The sequence below is a fragment of the Canis lupus genome, chromosome 9, assembly GCF_048164855.1.
Source record: "Canis lupus baileyi chromosome 9, mCanLup2.hap1, whole genome shotgun sequence".
Lineage (NCBI taxonomy): Eukaryota > Metazoa > Chordata > Mammalia > Carnivora > Canidae > Canis > Canis lupus.
The window spans coordinates 45,604,314-45,628,881 of record NC_132846.1 but is presented as its reverse complement, the minus strand read 5'-3'; the positions used below and the strand labels follow the sequence as shown (position 1 = coordinate 45,628,881).

The 24,568-nt window shown below is 39.8% G+C and overlaps 2 protein-coding genes across 11 annotated transcripts in view; one reads left to right on the top strand and one right to left on the bottom strand.

Moving 5' to 3' along the window:
• Nucleotides 1-24,568, bottom strand: part of LOC140640180 (nucleoside diphosphate-linked moiety X motif 6-like) — an 84,363-nt gene that overhangs the window by 5,955 nt on the left and 53,840 nt on the right. For 2 of the 10 annotated variants that reach the window (XM_072839112.1, XM_072839111.1), the window contains exon 11: nucleotides 21,306-21,910. Coding sequence is in view for 1 of the 10 variants with exons in the window: in XM_072839110.1 (XP_072695211.1) it covers nucleotides 20,097-20,099 (3 nt within the window). In the remaining 9 variants the exon portion in view is untranslated. Of the gene's footprint in view, nucleotides 1-667; nucleotides 737-3,709; nucleotides 3,896-19,871; nucleotides 19,927-20,014; nucleotides 21,911-24,568 lie in introns of those variants that run through there. The other 8 variants (XR_012036850.1, XR_012036848.1, XR_012036853.1 and 5 more) reach the window with 8 other exon arrangements.
• Nucleotides 21,289-23,806, top strand: LOC140640178 (disintegrin and metalloproteinase domain-containing protein 20-like). Its single transcript, XM_072839102.1, has 2 exons — nucleotides 21,289-23,216; nucleotides 23,592-23,806. Exons 1-2 carry the CDS (start codon nucleotides 21,434-21,436, stop codon nucleotides 23,651-23,653), a joined length of 1,845 nt encoding a protein of 614 aa, XP_072695203.1. The 5' UTR covers nucleotides 21,289-21,433; the 3' UTR covers nucleotides 23,654-23,806.

The window sequence follows — 24,568 nt, the reverse complement described above, 5'->3', positions numbered from 1 at the left end:
GAGTAGGTGCTGTTTTTCATAGTGTACACAAAGAAGGCCTTAGGAATGAAGAAATGAGGAAGTAAGCCATGTGAATATCTGCTGGAAGAACATCCCAGGCAGAAGAAATAGCCAGTGGAGATGTCAAGTAAGAAGTTAAATGTACAAATCTTGAGTTTGAGAGAGAGTTCAAGCCAGGACATATAAATTTGGAGTGATCAGCCTGCATATGGTGTCTAAGCTGAGAAGCCAGTTGAGATCACCAAGAGAGTTAGTGTAGATGGAGAAAAAAGATGGTGTGAGAATTAAGCCCCAATGTTTATTTTTTTTTTAATTTTTTTATTTATTTATGATAGTCACACACAGAGAGAGAGAGAGAGAGGCAGAGACACAGGCAGAGGGAGAAGCAGGCTCCATGCACCGGGAGCCCGACGTGGGATTCGATCCCGGGTCTCCAGGATCGCGCCCTGGGCCAAAGGCAGGCGCTAAACCGCAGCGCCACCCAGGGATCCCAAGCCCCAATGTTTAAAGTTTGGGGTGATGAGGAGCAATCAGCAAAGGAAACAGGCAGATTGAATACTGCTGAAGGAGTAAAACCCAGAGAGAGTGGAAGCCAAATGAAGAAAGATTCAGTGATTGATACAATGAAATGCTGATAGATGAAGTAAGATACAGGCTGCAAACTGACCTGGTTATAGCAGTGGGAAAGTCATCGGTGAACTTGAAAAGGGCTATTTCAGCGTAGTAAGGACAAAATCTGGGTTTAAAAAAGCAGAGGAGATAAAGAGTCAGTGAGATCATTATTTCAAAGAGTTTTGTTATAAAGGGAAGCAGGGAAATGAAATCATAGGGAGAGAGGGGTAAATAGTAAAAACTATTTTAAAAGATGTATTTATGTGTTTGAGACACAGCACGAGTGGGAGAGGGTGAGAGAATCCCCAACAGACTCCATGCTGAGCACAGACCTTGATGTAGGGCTCAATCTCACAACCCTGAGATCATAACCCAAACCAAACTGAGAATCAGATGCTCAACCGACTATGCCACCCAGGTGCCCCAAAGCTATTTTTAAGATGGGAAAAATAGTAGCCTGTTTTTATGCTAATGGGAATGATCTATTAGAAATGAGAAAAATTAATGGTTTGGTGTGTGGAGAATTGCTGCAGTGATGTCTTTGAGTGGTTAAGTGAAGGTGGGATCCAGTGCACAAGTGGAAGGCTTGCCCTTAGACAGGAGTACAAACCATTTCTTCAGTGTAACAGGAGGGAATGCTGAGTATATGGATAGAACTACAGGTAGGCAGATAGATAGGGTGGTAAGAGCATGAAGACGTTCTCTTCTGATTGCTTGTATTTCCTCAGAGAAAATGGAAATAAGGTCGTTAGCTGAGAATGCAGATGTGAGCACAAAGTAGGTGTAGACACGGATTTAACCATGGTTGTAATTTTGCCACATGAAGACAAGACAGTGAGTATGAGGATGATAATGATGATAGATAAAAGGCAAGTGATGACATTAGGATGGAGTAGGGACAATAGAAAGTAGGAACAATAAGTTGCAGGAGGTTACATGAAGGATTGTTGGAGTTAAGGCACTAAAGAGAATAAGCTGGAAAGACAGGAGATGGTGATCAGGGGGTGGGATGCTTGGAAATGAGATTATAAAGGGATTAAAGTGATTGAAAACAACAGGGTCTAGTAGGATGTGTCCATGAAAGTAAGTGGCAGAGAAATGATATAGGCAAGATCTTTGAGAGAGATGAGTGAAGGAACTGACAGACCAGAATATCAGAAGGATTATCTATGTGAACATTTAAATCATCAAAAATTGTCAAGAGCGATGTTGAAGGAAGTAAGCAACAATTAACTAACAGTTAAAATTTCAAGGAATGAGAGAAAGGGACCTGGGATATGTGATTAGGGTGTGGGGGCATTGGGTAAAGACAGAAACAAGGAAACTAGCTGGTGCTATGGGCCTTATGGCATGCAGTTCAATGCAGGTGCTTTATTTTTAGGGTGGAGGAAGGAAGAATAATCTGAAAATAGCAACATGGAGCAAGTCATTTGCATCTTGACTTCTTTCCTCTTCATCTCTTTTATCTCCTATAATATATGCTTCCAGTTAGGTATTTTAGAGGCATATTGCTTCTTGGCTTTCTTTACTCCTAAACTTTTTTTTCTTATTTTGTTCACTTAGTGCCCTAGGGATCCAATGCTTAGGCCTGACTATACAGTAGAATCACCCGAAGAGATATTTGAACACTTAGACTATAAACAGGCCCTTTGAGCTTTACTGATTACATTGTTTTGGGATGGGGTCCAGGTATCTAGAGTCTTTGAAGTTCTCCAGGTGATTCTAGTGGACAGGCAAATTAGGAGCCACTGTCCTAGGGAAAAGTTTGAAAAGGTTTGAATCTTTGTAGATATCTGCATTGTTATGGAGAATGCTCCATGGTTTTCATTATATCCTTGAATATATTCCTGACTCAAGAAGATTAACACTAAGCCCCTTATTTTTCTAATGAGAAAACTTGAACCTCAATTTATTTTTTAAAAATCTTTTTCATTAGAGATGGAGATGAGAATTGGGAAAAGGGTGAAATCTGGAAAGAATGATACCAACTATGTAAAATGATGATGTCTTTTCCAAAACATCAGTAGGAATCTGAAACCTCCATGAGTGGAATCCATGAAGCTAGCCCACTACCCTGTGCACCCAAGATCATCTCTGTTTCTCTTCCTGCCCTCTAAAAATGTGATATGTATATGGGTGGCTGACTCTGGAGCTCCCTCACAGATGGTTTCTGTGTAGGAGTGGTGCATACGCTAGGCTCACTTAGTACCTGCGTTTTATGATGTGAAAACTGCACATCCATCATATGATCATCACCTCAAATTGTATAATTTTTTCCTCACAAAGTGTAAAAAAGAGGTTTCAGAGTATGCATTCAACTTCTGCTGGGCTTCTAAAGGAGCAAGATGGGTCAAGAATGAGGTTTCAAAATTGGGGAGCTCAGGAGGCAGAGGCCCTTTCAGGCTGTGATGGCTGCCACTATACTTCACTTACTGTGTCCACACCCTTGTTCCTTCCCTGCTGCAGTAGGGCCAGCTGCCAGTGCACTCAGTTTTGTGAATTTACTCACGTATTAAAATGTTTGCCAATGTGAACTCAGTGGTTCTGGTTCCTTCATCACAGACCTTAATCCTCTGATAGGGAAGATAGAAATGTCTTGGAATCATGTACTTTAATTATAACCATCATTTTTACTTAGCCATCTTTTATCTATTCAGTTAGGATCCTGAGGTGCTCAAACTAAGCTATGACATTTCTCAGCAGTCAGCACAAAGATAATAGGGAACGGTTTAGAACTTGTTAGACAAGATAGATTCTAGTGAAAGCAGCAGCCAGGAGAAATTACTGAATATATTTGCCTTGGCTATGAAATTGCCTATCTCTAGCCTAGTGAGTATTAACACTTGCTTGCCTCTGCACATATGAAGGAGAAAAGATTGGCAAATAGAACATGTCCACAGATGCACTGGGTGAAAGTGCAAATGGCTTCTCCTTTGTCTCTTATTCTCTCCCTTTCTTCCTACCATTGACCATCATTTCCCCTTTTTTCTTTCTGCTTATAGTCCTCTACACCGACCTCACACGCACACTTGACTTCCACACCCACATGTCATCCACTGACTCATGCTCTCATAGTCACCCACACTGTGGTGCTCACTGTGTGCTTCTTTCATGTCCATTTCTGTCCAGAAGCCTCAGCTTTTCAGCTTTTGCCTGATTCTCAATAGTAGTAGTCTACAGGTCTGCAGGCCTTTGGAGTCCAAAATGCCTAAACCAACCATGGGTTGTTAACTTGTGACTCTCCTCACTACTCCATAGTATTTGGGTCAACTTTTGGAGGAACCTGTGATAACACACATAAATCTAATGAATTCAGCACAAGACCTCTGGAGTGGAGGTTGAAAATTAGCAGCTCTTATGTGATTCTGGTCAGTGTTGTCTTCATCCTACACGGAATCTTAAAAATACCCTTGGGGCCATGTTATCTTTTTTTTTTTTTAATTCATGAGAGACACAGAGAGAAAGAGAGGCAGAGACATAGGCAGAGGGAGAAGCAGGCTCCATGCAAGGAACCTGATGTGGTACTCCATCCCAGGACCCCAGGATCATGACCTGAACTGAAGGCAGACTCTTAACTGCTGAGCCACCCAGGCATCCCAGGGCCATGTTATCTTTAACAAAAATATTGAGTCAACATTTAAAGTTAGGAGATATTACAACTTTTATGTAACATTGAGTCTGCATTCCCACCAGGCAATTGTCAGTTAGAGTTGATTCACTCCTGTGCCCCTTTATATAGGTTTAAATTTGCCAGTTTCCCACAGTCCCCACTACCCTTCATCCATCCCAACTTCCTGCCTTTTCATTTATTTATGGTACTTGTCTGGCTCAGGGAGGCATTTGTGCTGGACATATTCTCTATAGCTAGCACAAATGGAATCCAACCCAGCTGGGCAAGAACCCAAACTCCAAAAGATAAACTACCCTGGTGGTTGTGAAAAGCCAAAAGGAAGAGCTGTCTCCTGGCTCTTTGATGTAATAGAAAGATCATCTGCTTTGGGAACAAATATGTCTAAGTTCAACTACTTGCTAACAGTTTAACTTTGGGTGATTCATTTATCTACTACAAACTTAATTTCTCATTTTTATCAAATAGAGTTATTAATGGAGACATTGCTATAAAATAATGTATTTAATAAAATACCTAACACAGTAAATGCTAGCTGCTATATATACTTCCCCTCTCCTTTCTGGCCATATGCATTCTTGAGTACTAATGAGTACACATGCACAGTACTGATGAAAATGTCAGCAGGAGAGAAAGGATGATGTCAGCAATACTGGGCAATAATGATGAAGCCAAACAAGCTCAATGGTATTCCTAAGATTTTGGGGTGCCCCAGAGAGCTAGATGGGCAGAAGCTCTTGCCATAGTGCCTACAAGAAGGACCTGAAAATTCATCAAATGTTTTGCATCTCTGCTATGCCGATAGGCCAGAAGAGAGATCCCAGGGATCTATACTAGAGCAATCATAGTAGAGAAGGAAAGAATGGACAAAAACTTAAGAATTAAAAATGATTGATATGTAAGGATTATGTTGATTTTATACTCTGTCAACTTTGCTTAGTTGGAATTGCATTTTTCATAATTTCCTTCTCTGTGTGGATCAAGGGTGACCACATAAGGCATTTGGCCATGATTTGGAAGGTGGAAGTAAAACAGCAGCCATCATGTTGTCACTGACCTGCTGACTCACCTAGGCAGCGCCAAGACCACATCTTGTCTAGCTGTTACCCATCTCTTCCTTCAACCTCTCCAAATACTGGGCTGACACATGAACAGTTCTCAGATTTGTGGTAGCAGCTTTTCCGCTGGTCATCAGGATTAGGTACAGTGAGAGAGACATGAACTCCAGTGTTTCCTTTTAGGTTCTAGTTTATTCTTTGATTCTAATTTTTTCTCACCATTTTCCACAAATGTCCATCTTTCCTTCCTAACTGCCAGCCCTCCTGACCAAGAGTGACCCAGACTTATCATAAGATAGTTTGCTGGGATTCACAGAGGCAGTTGCCACAAAGAGCCAACAACCTTCCACAGACTTCAACATCAGCTTTCTTCATCTTTCCACTCGAGCAACTGGTTAGTGATTTTTCTCTGATCCTTTCAGACCTTTATTTCCCTAGATTCTCCAATAATTGTATGAGGTCTAATTTCTACAATGAATTCCTTAGTCTTTAATGTCCACAGTGGTTCTGATTCTTAAATGGAACCCTGATCAGTATGGGGAATAAGGGAAGGAAATGATGGAAGGTTTCCGGGCCACTGGTTTGGAGATGAACTAGATGGATGTATATGAAGAATATAAAAAAGACAGCTAAAGACATATATCTAAAGTTCTTGAAAAGACCCCCTGTCCAAAGGCTCTCAAAAGCATGGAAGAAGCACTGAATTAATCTAGAGAACTCAGATATCTAGGGAAGTTCTTATTCTCAATGCAGGACTCTCTTCTTTCTTTCTCTTTTTTCTTTCTTTCTTTCTTTCTTTCTTTCTTTCTTTCTTTCTTTCTTTCTTTTTCTTTCTTTCTTTTCTTTTCTTTCTTTCTTTTCTTTCTTCTTTCTTTCTTTCTCTCTCTTTCTTTCTTTCTTTCTTTCTTTCTTTCTTTCTTTCTTTCTTTCTTTTCTTTCTTTCTTTCCTTCCTTCCTTCCTTCCTTCTTTCAGATTTTATTTATTTATTTATTTATTTATTTATTTATTTATTTATTTGACAGAGACAGAGAGAGCACAAGTAGGGGGAACAGTAAAGGGAGATGGAGAAGTAGGCTCCTTGCTGAGCGGGGAGCCCGATGCAGGGCTGGATCCCAGACGCTAAACCAACTAAGCCACTCAGATGCTCCCAGAACTCACTTTCTTTCCTTCTTTTAAAAAAGATTTTGTTTATTTATTCATGAGAGACAGAGAGAGGCAGAGACATAATCAGAGGGAGAAGCAGGCTCCCTGTGAGGAGCCTGTTGTGGGACTCTATCCCATGATCCCAGGATCACAACCAGAGCCAAAAGCATACACTCAGCCACTGAGCCACCCAGGTGTCCCAGCGGGGACTTTCATTAAGACTTCCATCTCTAAGTCACAGCTTCATCCACTTTACTACTCTGGCTGTGCATACTCTAGGGATAAATCTGTCTTTGGATGTATCAGGTACTATCCTCAGAGAAGTCATGGCCATAAGTATTTTATCCGAGATCTTCACTTCTTTTTGTTGTTGTTGTTGTAATATCACTTTCTAATATTTTATAATTTACTAATACGCTATGTTTATTGTTTATTTTCTGTATCTCCCACTAGAATGTAAGCTCCACAGGGCAAGTCTTGGCTCTCTGTACTTTAATGCAAATAAAATACCTAGACTGTGGTCCTAACTGTGGCACATAGTAAGGACCCCTAAAATAGTTGTGGAGTTAAACATAGTGAGATTCAGCAATTGCAGTATAACGGGCTCTATTATATGTACTCAGAATCAGAAACAAATGTGCAAAAGATATGAAAAAACTTAGTTGTAGAAGGTATTGGTCATATGGGACATGATATAATCAGTTAATGTGCTTACAGCTTTTGGGTCCAGACATGATGAATGTTATTCAATGCACACCAGTACTGCAGCCACCTTTTGTCCTAACAATGATAGAAGCAGCGATCTCAAAATATGAGAAGAGGCAAACAAAGCATGATTTAGAAGGGATACTCAAGTACTAGCATCTGAAATAATTTACCCTTTGTGTAACATTTCAGGATGCAGAATTTCCAAGAATTGAGATATTTTAGACTTTAGTAGCTATTGCAGGCTTCCAACCTGGTAGATACTATTGTATGAAGTATTTTTTGTGCTTTCACTCATTTTATCCTTTCACAAGCCAGCAAATAGATCTTATCATTCTGCAAATTAGGAAACTGAGATACAGAAATGCTATCTAACATCCTCAGTGTCAACCAGATAGGTAAATGAACTTGCTTGTAACAGGCTACATCCTAAGACTTGTTTCTTTGGTAAACATCTAAAAAAATTGCAGAGAATTTTTGTTTTCATATTTGTAGTTGCAACCTGGATAATCTCACTCTCTTGCCCACTCTTTCCTTCTAAAAGAGGATTCTTTGCTTTTGAGGATAGTTCTTGAGCTCTTCTTTTTGTTGTATGGAATGCAAATACTGTGAGAATAGAAAAGCTGAAAAGACAGAGGTTAATATAGATCCACATAATAAAACTCTGACCAATGAAGAGAGTGGCAAAAGCCTACCTTGCTTGAATTTATGGCTCAGTTTTTTGGAAGATCTTAAAGACAAATTTTGGAGCTAAGTTGGTATCAAGGCAATATGGAGGATCAGATGGGAAGTTCCTGTGGCCAAGTTCAAAAAGGGTGTTGCCTGTGTTCTCCTCTAGGATTTTGATGGAATCTTGTCTCACATTTAGATCTTTCACCCATTTTGAGTTTATCTTTGTGTATGGTGCAAGGGAGTGGTCTAGTTTCATTCTTCTGCATGTGGTTGTCCAATTTTCCCAGCACCATTTATTGAAGAGGCTGTCTTTCTTCCAATAGATAGTCTTTCCTCCTTTATCGAATATTAGTTGACCATAAAGTTCAGGGTCCACTTCTGGGTTCTCTATTCTGTTCCATTGATCTATGTGTCTGTTTTTGTGCCAGTACCACACTGTCTTGATGACCACAGCTTTGTAGTACAACCTGAAATCTGGCATTGTGATGCCCCCAGCTATGGTTTTCTTTTTTAAAATTCCCCTGGCTATTCGGGGTCTTTTCTGATTCCACACAAATCTTAAAATAATTTGTTCCAACTCTCTGAAGAAAGTCCATGGTATTTTGATAGGGATTGCATTAAACGTGTAAATTGCCCTGGGTAACATTGACATTTTCACAATATTAATTCTGCCAATCCATGAGCATGGAATATTTTTCCGTCTCTTTGGGTCTTCCTCAATTTCTTTCAGAAGTGTTCTATAGTTTTTAGGGTATAGATCCTTTACCTCTTTGGTTAGGTTTATTCCTAGGTATCTCATGCTTTTGGGTGCAATTGTAAATGAGATGGACTCCCTAATTTCTCATTCTTCAATCTCATTGTTAGTGTATAGAAATGCCACTGACTTATTTGCATTGATTTTGTATCCTGCCACGCTGCCAAATTTCTGTATGAGTTCTAGCAATCTTGGGGGGGAGGCCTTTGGGTTTTCCATGTAGAGTATCATGTCATCGGCAAAGAGGGAGAGTTTGACTTCTTCTTTGCCAATTTGAATGCCTTTAATGTCTTTTTGTTGCCTGATTGCTGAGGCTAGGACTTCCAATACTATGTTGAATAGCAGTGGTGAGAGTGGACATCCCTGTCTTGTTCCTGATCTTAGGGGAAAGGCTCCCAGTGCTTCCCCATGGAGAATGATATTTGCTGTGGGCTTTTCGTAGATGGCTTTTAAGATGTTGAGGAATGTTCCCTCTATCCCTACACTCTGAAGAGTTTCAATCAGGAATGGATGCTGTATCTTGTCAAATGCTTTCTCTGCATCTAATGAGAGGATCATATGGTTCTTGGTTTTTCTCTTGCTGATATGATGAATCACATTGATTGTTTTACGAGTGTTGAACCAGCCTTGCGTCCCAGGGATAAATCCTACTTGGTCATGGTGAATAATTTTCTTAATGTACTTTTGGATCCTATTGGCTAGTATCTTGTTGAGAATTTTTGCATCCATGTTCATCAGGGATATTGGTCCTTAATCTCCTTTTTGGTGGGGTCTTTGTCTGGTTTTGGAATTAAGGTGATGCTGGCCTCATAGAACGAATTTGGAAGTACTCCATCTCTTTCTATCTTTCCAAACAGCTTTAGTAGAATAGGTATGGTTTCTTCTTTAAACCTTTGATAGAATTCCCCTGGGAAGCCATCTGGCCCTGGACTTTTGTGTCTTGGGAGGTTTTTGATGATTGCTTCAATTTCCTCCCTTGTATTGGCCTATTCCGGTTTTCTATTTCTTCCTGTTCCAGTTTTGGTAGTTTGTGGCTTTCCAGAAATGCGTCCATTTCTTCTAGATGGCCTAATTTGTTGGCATATAGCTGTTCATAATATGTTTTTAAAGTTATTTGTATTTCCTTGGTGTTGGTAGTGATCTCTCCTTTTTCATTCATGATTTTATTAATTTGAGTCTTCTCTCTCTTCTTTTTAATAAGGCTGGCTAATGGTTTATCTATCTTATTAATTCTTTCAAAGAACCAACTCCTGGTTTTGTTGATCTGTTCCACAATTCTTCTGGTCTTGATTTTGTTGAGTTCTGCGCGAATCTTTATTAACTCTCTTCTTCTCCTGGGTGTAGGATCTATTTGCTGTTTTTTCTCTAGCTCCTTTATGTGTAAGGTTAGCTTTTGTATTTGAGTTCTTTCCAGTTTTTGGATGGATGCTTCTATTGCGATGTATTTCCCCCTCAGGACTGCTTTTGCTGCATCCCAAAGATTTTGAACAGTTGTATCTTCATTCTCATTGGTTTCCATGAATCTTTTTAATTCTTCCTTAATTTCCTGGTTGACCCTTTCATCTTTTAGCAGGATGGTCCTTAACTTCCACGTGTTTGAAGTCCTTCCAAACTTCTTGTTGTGATTTAGTTCTAATTTAAGGCATTATGGTCTGAGAATATGCAGGGGACGATCCCAATCTTTTGGTATTGATTCAGACCCGATTCGTGACCCAGTATGTGGTCTATTCTGGAGAAAGTTCCATGTGCACTTGAGAAGAATGTGTATTCAGTTGAGTTTGGATGTAAAGTTCTGTAGATATCTGTGAAATCCATCTGGTCCAGTGTATCATTTAAAGCTCTTGTTTCTTTGGAGATGTTTAGAAGACCTATCAAGTGTAGAAAGCGCTAGATTGAAGTCACCAAGTATAAGTGTATTATTATCTATGTCTTAACTTTGGTTATTAATTGATTGATATATTTGGCAGCTCCCACATTCGGGGCATATATATTGAGGATTGTTAAGTCCTCTTGTTGGATAGATCCTTTAAGTATGATATAGTGTCCCTCTTCATCTCTCACTACAGTCTTTGGGGTAAATTTTAGTTTATCTGATATAAGGATTGCTACCCCTGCTTTCTTTTGAGGACCATTTGAATGGTAAATGGTTCTCCAACCTTTTATTTTCAGGCTGTAGGTGTCCTTGTGTCTAAAATGAGTCTCTTGTAGACAGCAAATAGATGGGTCCTGCTTTTTTATCCAGTCTGAAACCCTGCGCCTTTTGATGGGGTCATTAAGCCCGTTCACGTTCAGAGTTACTATTGAGAGATATGAGTTTAGTGTCATCATGATATCTATTCAGTCCCTGTTTTTGTGGATTGTTCCACTGGACTTCTTCTTAACGGGGAATTTTAAGAGTCCCCCTTAAAATTTCTTGCAGAGCTGGTTTGGAGGTCACATATTCTTTCATTTTGTGCCTGTCTTGGAAGCTCTTTATCTCTCCTTCCATTCTGAATGAGAGCCTTGCTGGATAAAGTAGTCTTGGTTGCATGTTTTTCTCATTTAGGACCCCGAATATATCCTGCCAGCCCTTTTTGGCCTGCCAGGTCTCTGTGGAGAGGTCTGCTGTTACCCAAATACTCCTCTCCATAAAAGTAAGGGATTTCTTGTCTCGTGCTGCTTTAAGGATCTTCTCTTTATCTTTGGAATTTGCAAGCTTCACTATTAAATGTCGAGGTGTTGAACGGTTTTTATTGATTTTTTGGGGGGGGAATCTCTCTATTTCCTGGATCTGAATGCCTGTTTCCCTTCCCAGATTAGGAAAGTTTTCAGCTATGATTTGTTCAAATACATATCCTGGACCTCTGTCCTTTTTGGCGCCCTCAGGAACCCCAATTAAGCATAGTTTTTTCTTCCTCAGGCTGTCATTTATTTCCCTTAATCTATCCTCATGGTCTTTTAATTGTTTGTCTGTTTTTTCCTCGGTTTCCCTCTTTGCCATCAAGTTGTCTTCTATGTCACTCACTCGTTCTTCCACCTCGTTAACCCTCGTCGTTAGGACTTCTAGTTCGGATTGCATCTCATTCAATTGATTTTTAATTTCTGCCTGATTAGCTCTAAATTCTGCAGTCATGAAGTCCCTTGAGTCCTTTATACTTTTTTCTAGAGCCACCAGTAGCTGTATAATAGTGCTTCTGAATTGGCTTTCTGACAGTGAATTGTAATACAAATTTTGTAAGTCTGTGGGCGAGAGGACTGTTTCTGATTCTTTCTTTTGAGATGAGGTTTTCCTTCTAGTCATTTTGCTCAGTGCGGAATGGCCAAAAACAAGTTGTATTGGGAAAAGGAGAAAAAGAGAGGAGAGAAAGAAGGAAAGAAAAGAGAAAAGGAAAAAAGGAAGAAAAAAAGAAAAAAGAGAGAAGAAAAAGAGAAAGAAAAAAAAGGGTGGGGGAAGCAAACAGAAATCAAAAAGCAAAGCAAAACAAAACAAAACAAAACAACACGGGGGAGTATCTTCTGATTCTGTATACTTTAAGTCCCTTGACTTCCCCTGGAACTTGTCCATCTAGCTGGTCTTCTGGGTGAGGGGCCTGTTGTGCTAATTTTCAGGTGTTAGCACTTGGGGGAGCTGCTCAGCCCCCTGCCTGGTGCAGGGCTCAGTGGGGGTTGTTTACCCCGTGAGGCCCCAGGAGGAACAACCCCAGTGGCGGTGGCCAGCTCTGGAGCCCTGGATTCAGCTCCTGCAGTAACTACAGAGCTCTCGGTCTGCAGGGGCCTGGATGCTCCGCCGCGGGGCCGCTGATCTGCTCAGCTCGGGGCAGGAGCGTCCTTGCTGTCCTGGGCCCTCCTGGCCTCTACCTGTCCCGGGGGGAGGCCGGATCCTGGGCTGTGTCCCGGCGCCCTGGGCTCCCGGGCCTGAGCTGTTGGATTCGAGCTCCCGGCCCCGCAGCCCCCTCCGCCCGAGCCCCTCCGAGCTGCTCCGGGGTCCAGCCATGGGCGCTGCAGCCCTTTAGGGAGCTCGGCGCACTCTCCCCGGGGCGCAGGTGCCCTGTTAGTGCCCCCGGGAGCCTGAGGGCATCCCCGCCCTCCTGGGGTCCTGCTCCAACTCCCTGCAAGCGCCTTTCCCTCCAGGAAGTTTGGTGAAGCTCCTGCTTCTCCAGGTGGGGCTTTCCTGTCCTGGGGACACTCCCCCTTGGATGCCTTTTGTTTCTTTATTTCTTCCCCTTGATAGAAGCACGAACTCTTCTCACTGTAGCATTCCAGCTGTTCTCTCTTTAAATCTCAGGCCGAATTCGTAGATTTTCAGGATGATTTGAAGGTTATATAGGTAATTTGGTGGGGACAGGTGACTTGGGGACCCTACTCTTTCGCCATCTTGCCCCTCCCTCACTTCTTTCATTTCTGATTTTATTTATTTTAGTCTTTTTTTCTTTCTTAATGAGTCTAGCTAAAGGTTTATCAACTTGATTTATTTTCAAAAAAGTAACTTTTGTTTCATTAATTCTTTTCTATTTTTTTAAGTTTCTCTTTCATTTATTTCCACTCTAATCTGTATTACTTTCATCCTTTTACTAACTCTGGGCTATTTTTGTTATTCTAGTTCTTTTAGGTGTAACGTTAGATTGTCTATTTGAGATCTCTTATTTTTCTTGAGGTAGACTTATTTCACTATAAACTTTCATTTTAACTGCTTTTGCTGTGTCTCAAAGATTTTGAACCATTGTGTTTCCATTTTCATTTGACTCAAAGTATTATTAAAATTTCCTCTTTGATTTCATCCTTTATCCATTGGTTGTTTAGTCTCCACATGTTTGGTTTTTTTCTAGTTTTTTTGCTTGTAATTGATTCCTACTTTCGTATCATGGTCAGAAAAAAATGCTTAATATGTCTTCTTAAATTTACTGAGATTTTTTTGTGTGTGTCCTAACATATGATCTATCCTGTAAAATGTACCATGCGCACTTGCAAAGAATGTGTACTCTGTCTTCGGATGCAATGTTCTGTATATATTTGTTAAATCCATCTGTTCTAACATTTCATTCAATGCCACTTTTTCCTCATTGATTTTCTAACTGGATAATCTATCCATTGATGTAAGTGGGGTGCCCAAGTCCCCTACCATTATTTTATTACTGTCAATTTCTCCCTTTATATCTGTTCATTTTACTTTATATATTTAGGTGCTGCTATGTTGCATGCATTTGGATATTTACAATTATATCCTCTTGTTGGATTGATTCTTTTATCATTATGTAATGTCCTTCTTTGTCTATTATAGTCTTTGTTTTAAAGTCTATTTTGTCTGATCTAAGTATTGCTACCCCAGCTTTTTGTTTGCTTCCATTCACATGGATTATTCATTTCTATTCCCTCACTTTCATTCTGTATGTGACTTTGGGTCTGAAGTCAATCCCTTGTAGGCAGCAAAAGATGGGTCTCAATATTTTTCAATCCATTCAGTTATCCTATGTCTTCTGATTGGAGCATTTAGAACACCTAAATTTTAAAGGATTGCCATTTTGTTAATTACTTTCCAGGTTTTTTTTTTTTGTAATTTTCCTCTCTTCCTTTCTTCTGTTACTCTTTCCTTGTGATTGATGAACTTTTAAAAAATTTTTTTAATTGGAGTTCAATTTGCCAACATATAGCATAACACCCAGTACTCATCCCGCTAAGTGTCCCTCTCAGTGCCCATCACTCAGTCACCCCAACCCCCTGCCCACCTCCCCTTCCACTACCCCTTGTTCATTTCCTAGAGTTAGGTGTCTCATGTTTTGTCACCTTCACTGATATTTTCACTCATTTTCTCTCCTTTCCCTTTATTCTCTTTCACTAATTTTTATATTCCCCAAATGAATGAGACCATATAATGTTTGTGCTTTTCCGATGGACTTCTTTCACTCAGCATAATACCCTCCAGGTCCATCCATGTCGAAGCAAATGGTGGGTATTTGTCATTTCTAATGGCTGAGTGAGATTCCATTGTATACATAGACCACATCTTCTTTTGATTGATGAACTTCTTTAGTGTTATGTTTGGATTCCTTTTTCTTTATTTTTTGTGAATCTATTATAGGTTTGTGGATAACATCCTAAGTATATAGCAATCTATATTAAGTTGATGGTCACTTAAGTTTGAACACATCCTAAAAGCACTACATTTACTTATTTCTTCAGTGTTTGACCTATATGATACCAAATTTTGCATCTTTTTATTTTGGAATCCCTTTACTGATTTTTTAGATACAATTGATTTTATTATTTTTTTCCTTTAACCTTCATACTAGCTTTATAAGTGACTGATCTGCTACCTTTACTATATGTTTGATTTTTTTTTTAAAGATTTTACTTATTTATTTGACAGAAAGAGAGAGAGCACAGGTGGGGGAGTGGCAGGCAGATGGGGAGAGAGAAGCAGGCTTCTTGCCAAGCAGAGAGACCTCTAGAACAGCATCAAGAAGAATAACATTTGCATTATAGAGGTTCCAGAAAGAGAGAGAGCATGAGGCAGAAAACGTCTTTGAAATAATGACTGAAACTTTCTCTAACATAAGGAAGGAAAGAAACATCTAGGTCTGGGAATGCCATAGAGTCCCAGATTAGAGGAAGCCAAAATAAGCCCCATCAACACATTATAATTAAGATGTCAAAAGTTATATATAAAGAGAGAATGTTAAAAAGCAGCAAAAGCAAAATAAATTGTTACATACAAAGAAACCATATAAGGTCATCAGCAAACTTCTTAGAAGAACCTTTGCAAGCCAGAGAGGGTGGCATGGCATATTCAGACTTCTTAAAGGAAAAATTACCAATGAAGTGTGTTCTACTTGTCAAAGTATATTTAGATTTGGAGGAGAGATAAAGAGTATTCCAGATAAGCAAAAGCTAAAGGATTTCATTATAACTACATTAGCCTTAAAAAATATTACAGAAATTAAAAATTATTTAAGCTGAAGTGATATAACACTAATTAGTAGGAAAACATGAAAGTAAAAATCACGCTAGAAACTAAAAGGTAAATACATAGTAAAGGTAGTGAGTTAATCACTCATAATGATGCTAAGAAGGCTAAAAGACAAAGATAAGATTACAATAATCAGTTAAGGGATATACAAAATAAAAAGAAGTAAAAAGTTACATGAAAAACATAACATTTAGAGGAGAAGTCAAAATGTAGAGTTTTGAAATATGTTCTAATTTGAGTTTCTATCAACTTAAAATAGACTATTATCTATTGTTACCTCATGGTAACCAAGCAAAACTTTATAGTAAGAAAATCAGAAGGGAATCTAGATATAACATAAAGAAAGTTATCAAACCACAGGGAAGTGAGAGAAGAAAAAAAGACCAGAGTGAAACTAAAAACAATTAACAATATGTCAATGCATATATACCTATCAATAATTACTTTCAATATAAGAAGACTAAATTCTCTAATTAAGAATCATAGAGTGGCTGTAAAGCCATCTATATTCTGACTGTAAGAGGCTCACTTCAGAAGTAAGGACACACACAGACTGAAAGTATAGGGATGGAAAAATATATTCCATGAAAATGGAAAAGAAAAGAAAGTTGGTATACCTATACTCAGACAAAATAGACTTTAAACACTGTAACAAAAGACAAAGAGGGACACTAAATAATGATAAAGTGATCAATCCAGCAAGAAGATATAACATTTATAAATATATATACAGCCAACATAGGAACACCAAAATATATAAAGAAAATATTAACAGACTTAAGTGGATAAATTGACAGAAATGCAATAATAGTGGGTGATTTTATTGCTGCACTTACATCAATAGGTAGATCATCCAGACACAGAATCAGTATGGAAACACTGATCTTCAATGACTTAACAGGCCAGCTATGTACAGAAATTACTAAATGTAACAAGATACACATTCTGCTCAAGTGCACATTGAACATTTTTCAGGATAAAACACATATTAGGCCAAAAGCCAAATCTCAATAAATTCAAGAGGACTGAAACCATATAAAGCATTTTTCCTGACCACAGTGGTATGAAACAGGAAATCAATTAGAAAAAGATAAAAATCATAATCATCTCAACAGATGCAGACAAAACATTTGACAAAATTCAACATCCCCATTTATGATAAAAACTCCAATAAACTGGATATAGAGGGAACATACCTCCACATAATAAAGGCTATATATGACAGACCCACAGCTAGTATCATACTCAGCAGTGAAAAACTGAAATCTTTTCCTTTCAGACCAGGAGCAAGAAAAGGATGCCTACTATCCGCACTTTTATTCAACATAGTTTAGAAATCCTAGCCACAGCAATTAAGTAAGAAAAAGAAATAAAAGGCACCCAAATTGTTAAGGGAGAAGTAAAATTCACTATTTTCAGATGACATACTACATATAGACAATCCTAAAGAATCCACTGTAAAGCTAGTCAGCTACTAAATGAGCTCAATAAAGTCACAAGATACAAAATCATTATGGAAAAATCTGTTGCATTTTTATACACTAATCATCAAGTACCAGAAAGAGAGATCAAGAAAACAATCTCATTTATAATTGCATCAAAAAAAGAGAATACCAAAGAGAGAGAGAGAGAGAGAGAGAGAATGCCTAGGAATAAATTTAACCGAGGAGATGAAAGATCTGTATTCCTTTTTTTTAAGGATTTTATTTATTTATTTATTCATAAGATTCATAAGATACACAGGGAGAGAGAGAGAGAGAGAGAGAGATAGAGAGAAGCAGATACACAGGCAGAGGGAGAAGCAGGCTCCATACAGGGAGCCCGACGTGGGACTCGATCCTGGGTCTCCAGGATCATGCTCTGGCTGAAGGCGGCGCTAAACCGCTGAGCCACCCAGGCTGCCCAAAGATGTATTCTTAAAACTATAAAACACTGATGAAAAAAACTGAAGAAGAAAGAAAGAAATAGAAAGTTATTGTGTGCCAGTGGATTAGAAGAATCAATAGTATTAAAAAGTCCATACTACCCAAAGCAATCTACAGATTCAATGCAATCCCTATAAAAATTTTAATGATGTTTTTCACATGACTTGAACAAACAATATCAAATTTCTGTGGAATCACAAAAGACCTCAAATAGCCAAAACAACCTTGAGAGAGACAGACAAAACCAAAGGAATCACTCCCACCAATTTCAACCTATTTACAAAGTTATAGTAATTAAAATAGTGTGGTATTGGCATAAAAATAGACACATAGATCAATGGAACAGAATAGAGCCCAGAAGTAAACACACACATACATGGTGAATTGATGTATGACAAAGGAGACAAGAATGTGCAATAGAGAAAGGACAATGGCTTCAATAAATGGTGTTGGGAAAACTGGATAGCTACATTCAAAAGCATGAAATTGGGCCACTATATTACACTGTATGTAAAAATCAACTCAAAAAAGGGGTACCTGGGTGGCTTAAGTGTTAATCATCCCACTCCTGATTTCAGCTTAGGTCATGATCTCAGGGTCATGAGACCGAGTCCTGTATTGGGTTCCAAGCTCAGCAGGGTGTCTGCTTGAAATTGTCTTTCTTCCTCTCCCTCTGCCCTTCCCTGCCTCATGGGCATGCATTCTCTCTCTCTCTCTCTCTCTAAAAAATAAATAAATAAATAAAATTTTAAAAGAAAAAGATTCCCTCTCCCCCTCTACTCCTCCACCTCTCCCTGCTCAAGTTCTCTCTCTCTTAAAAAAAATCAACTCAAAATAGACTTGAATGTAAGACCTGAAATCATAAACTGCTAGGAAAAGACATAAGTGGTAAGTTCCTTGACATTGGTCTTAGCAATTTTTTTTTTATGTCTGTGGCTCCAATGGCAAGGGAAACAAAAGCAAAATTAAACATATGGAATATTTCTAACTAAACAGCTTCTGCACAGGAAAGAAGACCATCAACAAAATGAAAAAACAAACTACAGACTGGAAGGAAATATTTGCAAATATCTAATAAGGGGTTAAAATCCAAAATATAAACAGAACTCATATAATCTATTAACAAACAAAATAAACAATCATTAAAAATAGCCAAAGGATGTGAATAGACATTTTTTTAAAGACATGCAGGTGGCCTACAAGCACATGCAAAAATGCTCAACATTAATAATATCAGGAAAACGCATATCAAAACCACACTGAGATACACCTTACACCTAATAATGGCTATTATGAAAAAGACAAAAAACACGTGTTGACAAGAATGCGGAACTCTTGCATGCTGTACATAGAAACATAAATTGATATAGCTATTATGGAAAGCAGTATGAAGGCTCCTCAAAAATTAAAAATATTGGCACATCTGGGTGGCTCAGTAAGTTTACAGATTGATCAGCTTGGGTCATGATCTGAGGATTTGAGCCTCACATCATGCTCTGCAGTCAGCATGGAGTCTTCTGGAGATTCTCTTCCACTCCCTCTCCCTCCACTCGATTGAGCTTTCTCATTCTTTCAAATAAAGAAATAGATAAATAGATAAAATCTTTTTAATAAATTAAAAACAGAGGGATCCCTGGGTGGCGCAGCGGTTTGGCGCCTGCCTTTGGCCCAGGGCGCGATCCTGGAGACCGGGGATCGAATCCCACGTCGGGCTCCCAGTGCATGGAGCCTGCTTCTCCCTCTGCCTGTGTCTCTGCCTCTCTCTCTCTCTCTCTCTCTGTGACTATCATAAATAAATAAAAAATTTTAAAAAAATACCCTCCAGTTTCATCAAGGTTGAAGCAAATTGTGGGTATTTGTTGTTAAAAAAAAAAAAAAAAAAAAAAAAAAAAAAAAAAAAAAACAGAGCAATCATATAACCAGAAATTCCACTTCTGGGTGTTTTAATCCAAAGAAAACAAAAACATACTTTTAAAAGGTATGTACACCCTTATGTTTGTTGCAGGATTATTTACAATAACCAAGATATGAAAACAACCTCAAAGTCCACCCATGGATGGAATGGATAAGGAAGATGTGGCACGTATATAAAATGGAATACTACTCAGCGATAAAAAACAATGAAATTTTGCAACAGTATGGATAGACCTTGAGGCTGAGTAAGTCAGATGAGACAATTCTTCATGATTTCACTTACAAGTTGAATCTCAAAAACAAAACAAACAAACGAACAAATCAAAACACAGACTCCTAGATGCAGAGAAAAGATTAGTCCTTGCAAAAGGGGAGGGGTTGGGGGAAAGGCAAAATGAGTGAAGAGGATTAACAGCTACAAAGAAACATTATAAATAAATCACAGGGATGTAATGTACAACATGGGCAATACAGTCAATAATATTGAAATAAATTTGTACAGTGATAGATGCTTACAAGGCTTATTGTGGTGACAATACTGCAATGTATATTACGTTAAGTTGTTGTATGCCTGAAACAAATAAAATGTTGTATGTTAATTATTCTTCAATGAAAAATATTAACTTTTTTTGAGGTATACATAGCATACAATAATATACCTAGATTTTAAGGTAGAGATTGATGACTTTTGATGTGTAAACACTATGAATTTAACTTCTTTTAGTCACTATACCAAAATACCATAGACTGGCTGGCTTCTTTCTCACTGTTGTGGAAACAGGAAGGTCAAGATCAAGTCACCAGCTTGGCAGATTCATTGTCTAGTGAGAGCCGCTTCTTGCTTCAGAGATGGTACCTCTGGCTGAAAACCCACATGCAGGAGAGGCAAGAGATCTCTCTATGGCACCTTTTGTCAAGACAATAATCCCATTCCTGAGGGCTCCACCCTCATGACACGATCACCTTGCACAGGCTCCACCTCCTGATACCACCAACCTGGGGCTTGGCATTTCAACCTCTGAATTTTGCAGGGCCACAAACATTCACTCCACAGCACACCCTCATCAATATACATAAATTTCCTGTCACTTTTCCTTCGGAAAGTTCCCTCCATTCCTCCACTGCCACATCAGGAAACTACAGATTTAAATTCTAGTCTCATAAACTAAGCCCATTTTAGACTATACCAGATTTCATCCAAATTAAAACCTACATTAGGTTCGTTTGGTCTAACTCTTTCTGTCATCACAATACCTTGGAGATAAATCCTTATTCCTACATGATCAGAAGTTAGTTCTGATTTAGAAGGGATTATCTCACTGGGATTAAGCCAGTTTTGTTTACTGACTCATCTGTTAAATTCCGGCTGTTTATTCCCAGGTTGTAGAATAAATTCATGAATTATACTGAACATTCATACACTAAGTATTCATGGGTAATTCCCTAGGGCAGGATCGCTTGATTGCAGGGCAGTATAACTTTATAAGAAACGTCTATTATACATGCTAAATTCTCTACTCATGACCTCCATTTACAATTTCTTTCCTAAATCATCGCCAAGTGCACTCAAGTGTTGTAAAGTGTGAGGGAATCTAATTCTCTCCTCAACATTATTTGAAGACGCTCCCACTGTCCTCTCCAACCTCCGTGTTAATTATGTGTCGATCGCTTATGCCATTTAGTTTGAGAAAGAGAAGCCCTTCCCTCACTGAACTTCCACCAAGTGCACTGATTCTTCCCGTGTGCCTTCTCCAAGAGACCGTGGGACCTTTTGGCCCAGGGACACACTACACACTACTATTCCCAGTGCCTCCCATCTTTTCTCTTCTCTAGGTCCCCTGTGCTCAGACACCCAGCTCACTGAGCACAGCCTCCCCTACTGAGCACATCATTATTATGTAACAGCTTCTCTGCCTCCCCCCCACCCCCACCCCCACCCACCCCCTCTGGGGAGGCCTAGTCCCCAGTCCCTCTCTGCTCTCCTCAGGACTCCACCGCTAGAAAAGTTGCTGTTTCAGGGATCATCTTGCCTACCTCCCGCCTGTTTACATCTTCTGTGGTCACAGGCTCCTTCACTTATGGGGCCTGCCTGGGCCCAGGCCCACTTGACAGGTAATCTCTGGCTGCCTCTGCTCTGGCTACTCCTGTCCCCAGGCTGCTGCTCCCGTGCCCTCCCAGGATGGCGCTTCACTTCCTCTGAAGTCGTGATCCCCAGGAAGGTGTCCCACAGGGTGGGTGGAATGGAGAGACAAGGCCACCTCTCCTATAAGATTCACTTCAGGGGGCAAAGACATGTGGTTCACATGAAAGTTAAGAAGAACCTGCTGCCCAGACATTTTCCTGTGATCACCGATAACGATCAGGGTGCCATGCAGGAGGACTACCCTTTTGTCCCCCGAGACTGCTACTACTACAGCTACCTGGAAGGGGTCCCTGGGTCCATGGGCACGCTGGACACCTGCAATGGGGGTCTGCGTGGCATGCTGCAGGTCGATGACTTCACGTATGAAATAAAACCGCTGGAGGCTTCTTCCACATTTGAGCACGTGGTTTCCCTGCTTGTGACAGAAGGAAGATCATCAGAGGCTCAAAAGTGTAAGATTGGAGAGCAAGATACAGATCAAGCATATGAGGAGGCAATGCTTGCTGGAACTCCTAGAGCAGGCCCTGTGTATTTGTGGTGGCCACATAAGAAATACTTTAAAATCCATTACACCACTACTCTCTCAGTATTTGTGATCGACAGAAATTACACTCGTATTGTACAGGATGTAGTAATTTTGAACAACATAATACATACCATCTTCAAACCAGCCCTCCTGGATGTCTACTTACGTGTTTTGTGCATATGGGATAGAGTCGATAAGTGGGATCTGGATAGCTTCTTTAATATTCAAGATCTCATGGCTGATTTTGGTGTGAATAAATACTGGGGTTGGTTTGACGAAATTCCTCATGACACTTCACTGGTTCTTTCAGCAGAACCAATACTGGAGGCCTCCTATTATGGCCAACACAATGGAGCATGCAATCCTAACTGGGGCGTGGCATACGTATATATAGCAAGATACCACTTATTTTTGGCTGCGACTATTTCAGCACATGTCCTAGGTCATACTTTAGGCGCCGTTCATGATACACCCGGTTGTATTTGCTTTCGAAGAAAGCACTGCGTCATGGCTCCTCAGCCTGATTTATTGGATATGATGAGCAATTGTACTTATGACAGACTGCATCACAAGGTCAATATTTGGGATCCTTGTTTGAGCATACCAAATGTACCATACACCAATTATCCTTACGTAGCTGCTCGTTGTGGTGACCTGGTCGTGGACAGGAGGGAAGAATGTGACTGTGGCTCCTTAAAACAGTGCTCTAAGAATAAGTGTTGCACCACCACTTGTGCCCTCTCCCTTGGCAGTGACTGCAATGGAGGTTCCTGCTGTGTTAACTGCAAATATGCTCAACCTGGACTGCTTTGCAGAGACATACTCGGTATTTGTGATCTCCCAGAATACTGTGATGGGACATCGCATAATTGCCCTAATGACGTTTACACCCAGGATGGAACCCCATGTTCAACGTTAGCTGTCTGTGTGAGAGGAAACTGTACTGATCGTGATATGCAGTGTCAATCCCTTTTTGGCTATGGAATAAAAGATGCTGCACCAGCATGCTATGAAAAACTGAACGTATTAGGTGATCGATTTGGGAACTGTGGGGTGAGGGTGGTACGAGGAGGAGGAAAACCTGTTAGATGTGAAGAAGATGATGTTCTTTGTGGAATGCTGCACTGTCGTGATGTTCAAGAAATTCCTGGTGGAGGTGACCATGTTACATTTCGTCACATAGTAGTAACAGGTATTAATCAAGAAAAATGCTTTGGATACGATGCACACCATGGGACAGAGATCCCAGAAATGGGGCTAGTTGTGGATGGGGCAACATGTGGCCCAGGAAAATACTGCTTGAATCAGAATTGTACTTTTTATCAAGACTTGGGTTTTGACTGTGATGTCAGTACATGCAATTTCAGAGGAGTGTGTAACAGCAAGAAACACTGTCACTGTATGAGAGGTTGGAAACCCCCAACATGTGAAGAGAAAGGAGCAGGTGGTAGTATAGATAGTGGCCCTCCACCTGACAGAGAATATGGTTTTCGAACCAGAATAATTTTTAGTATACACCAAACATTACTTCTACTGATTATTCGTTTAAGTCTTTTTCTGATTTCAGGCATCACTGGTGCCTCTCATCACTTAGAAGATATAAAAGAGGAGGATGAAGAACAAAAATGACCTAGACGCAAGTGAATACTAACTGGATGTGCCAGATGACGAAAATCATATTGGTAGGACCAGGAGAAATGATCAAGAATCACTCTGATAATTACATAGTCCTTTAGACACTCTGAGGTTGTCATCTTAAAATAAAACGAGTTGGCCATTTAACATGAGGTCGTCTCTTTTAATATATGTAACATTTCCTTTCTAGCCATATTGTTACTATTCCTACCGGGGATAGTAGAGGACTCTTAGATTCATTAGCAAGAGACCAGTAGTACTCTTGTTAGGATGTGGAATCCAGCGTTTCACAAATGATTGGGTAGCAGACCTTGTTTGCATGGGTATGCATCAGATTTAACAAGTTTTTGGACCATCTCCCAATTGGCCATATACTAGATTTCTGTTATTTGTTCATTTTACTGCTCCTGTTAAACAAATGGCACTTAAAGTGACAGTTGGAAGATATGGTAGGATGGTAAGAACTTTTCCGTCAAGGCACATGGGTGCCAACAGATCTACCTACCGCCTGCCAAGTACGGGCTCCTGGACAAAGCCTCAGGCCGTGAGTTTCAAGGTCCATGTTACATTGGGAGATGCAATGCACTTTGCCAGGATTTTGTGGTGATCAGAGGAAAGCACCCAAGAAAGGCCTGGAACACGTTAGGCACTTAATATATGCCATTATTCCCGCTATTCTCATTATTCCTTTTGGGCTATGCTAAACCTGAGGTATTCCAGCAGAATGAGCTTGGCATTGTATCTTTATCACTTTTTTTTTAGAGTTCATTTATTGATTTGAGAGAGACAGTGAAGTGAAATAGAGTGAGTGAAAGAGAGAAAGGGGGGGGCGCACATGCACGAGCAAGGAGGGAGAGGGGCAGAGGGAGAGGGAAAGAAGCAGACTCACCTGCTGAGCAGGGAGTCTGA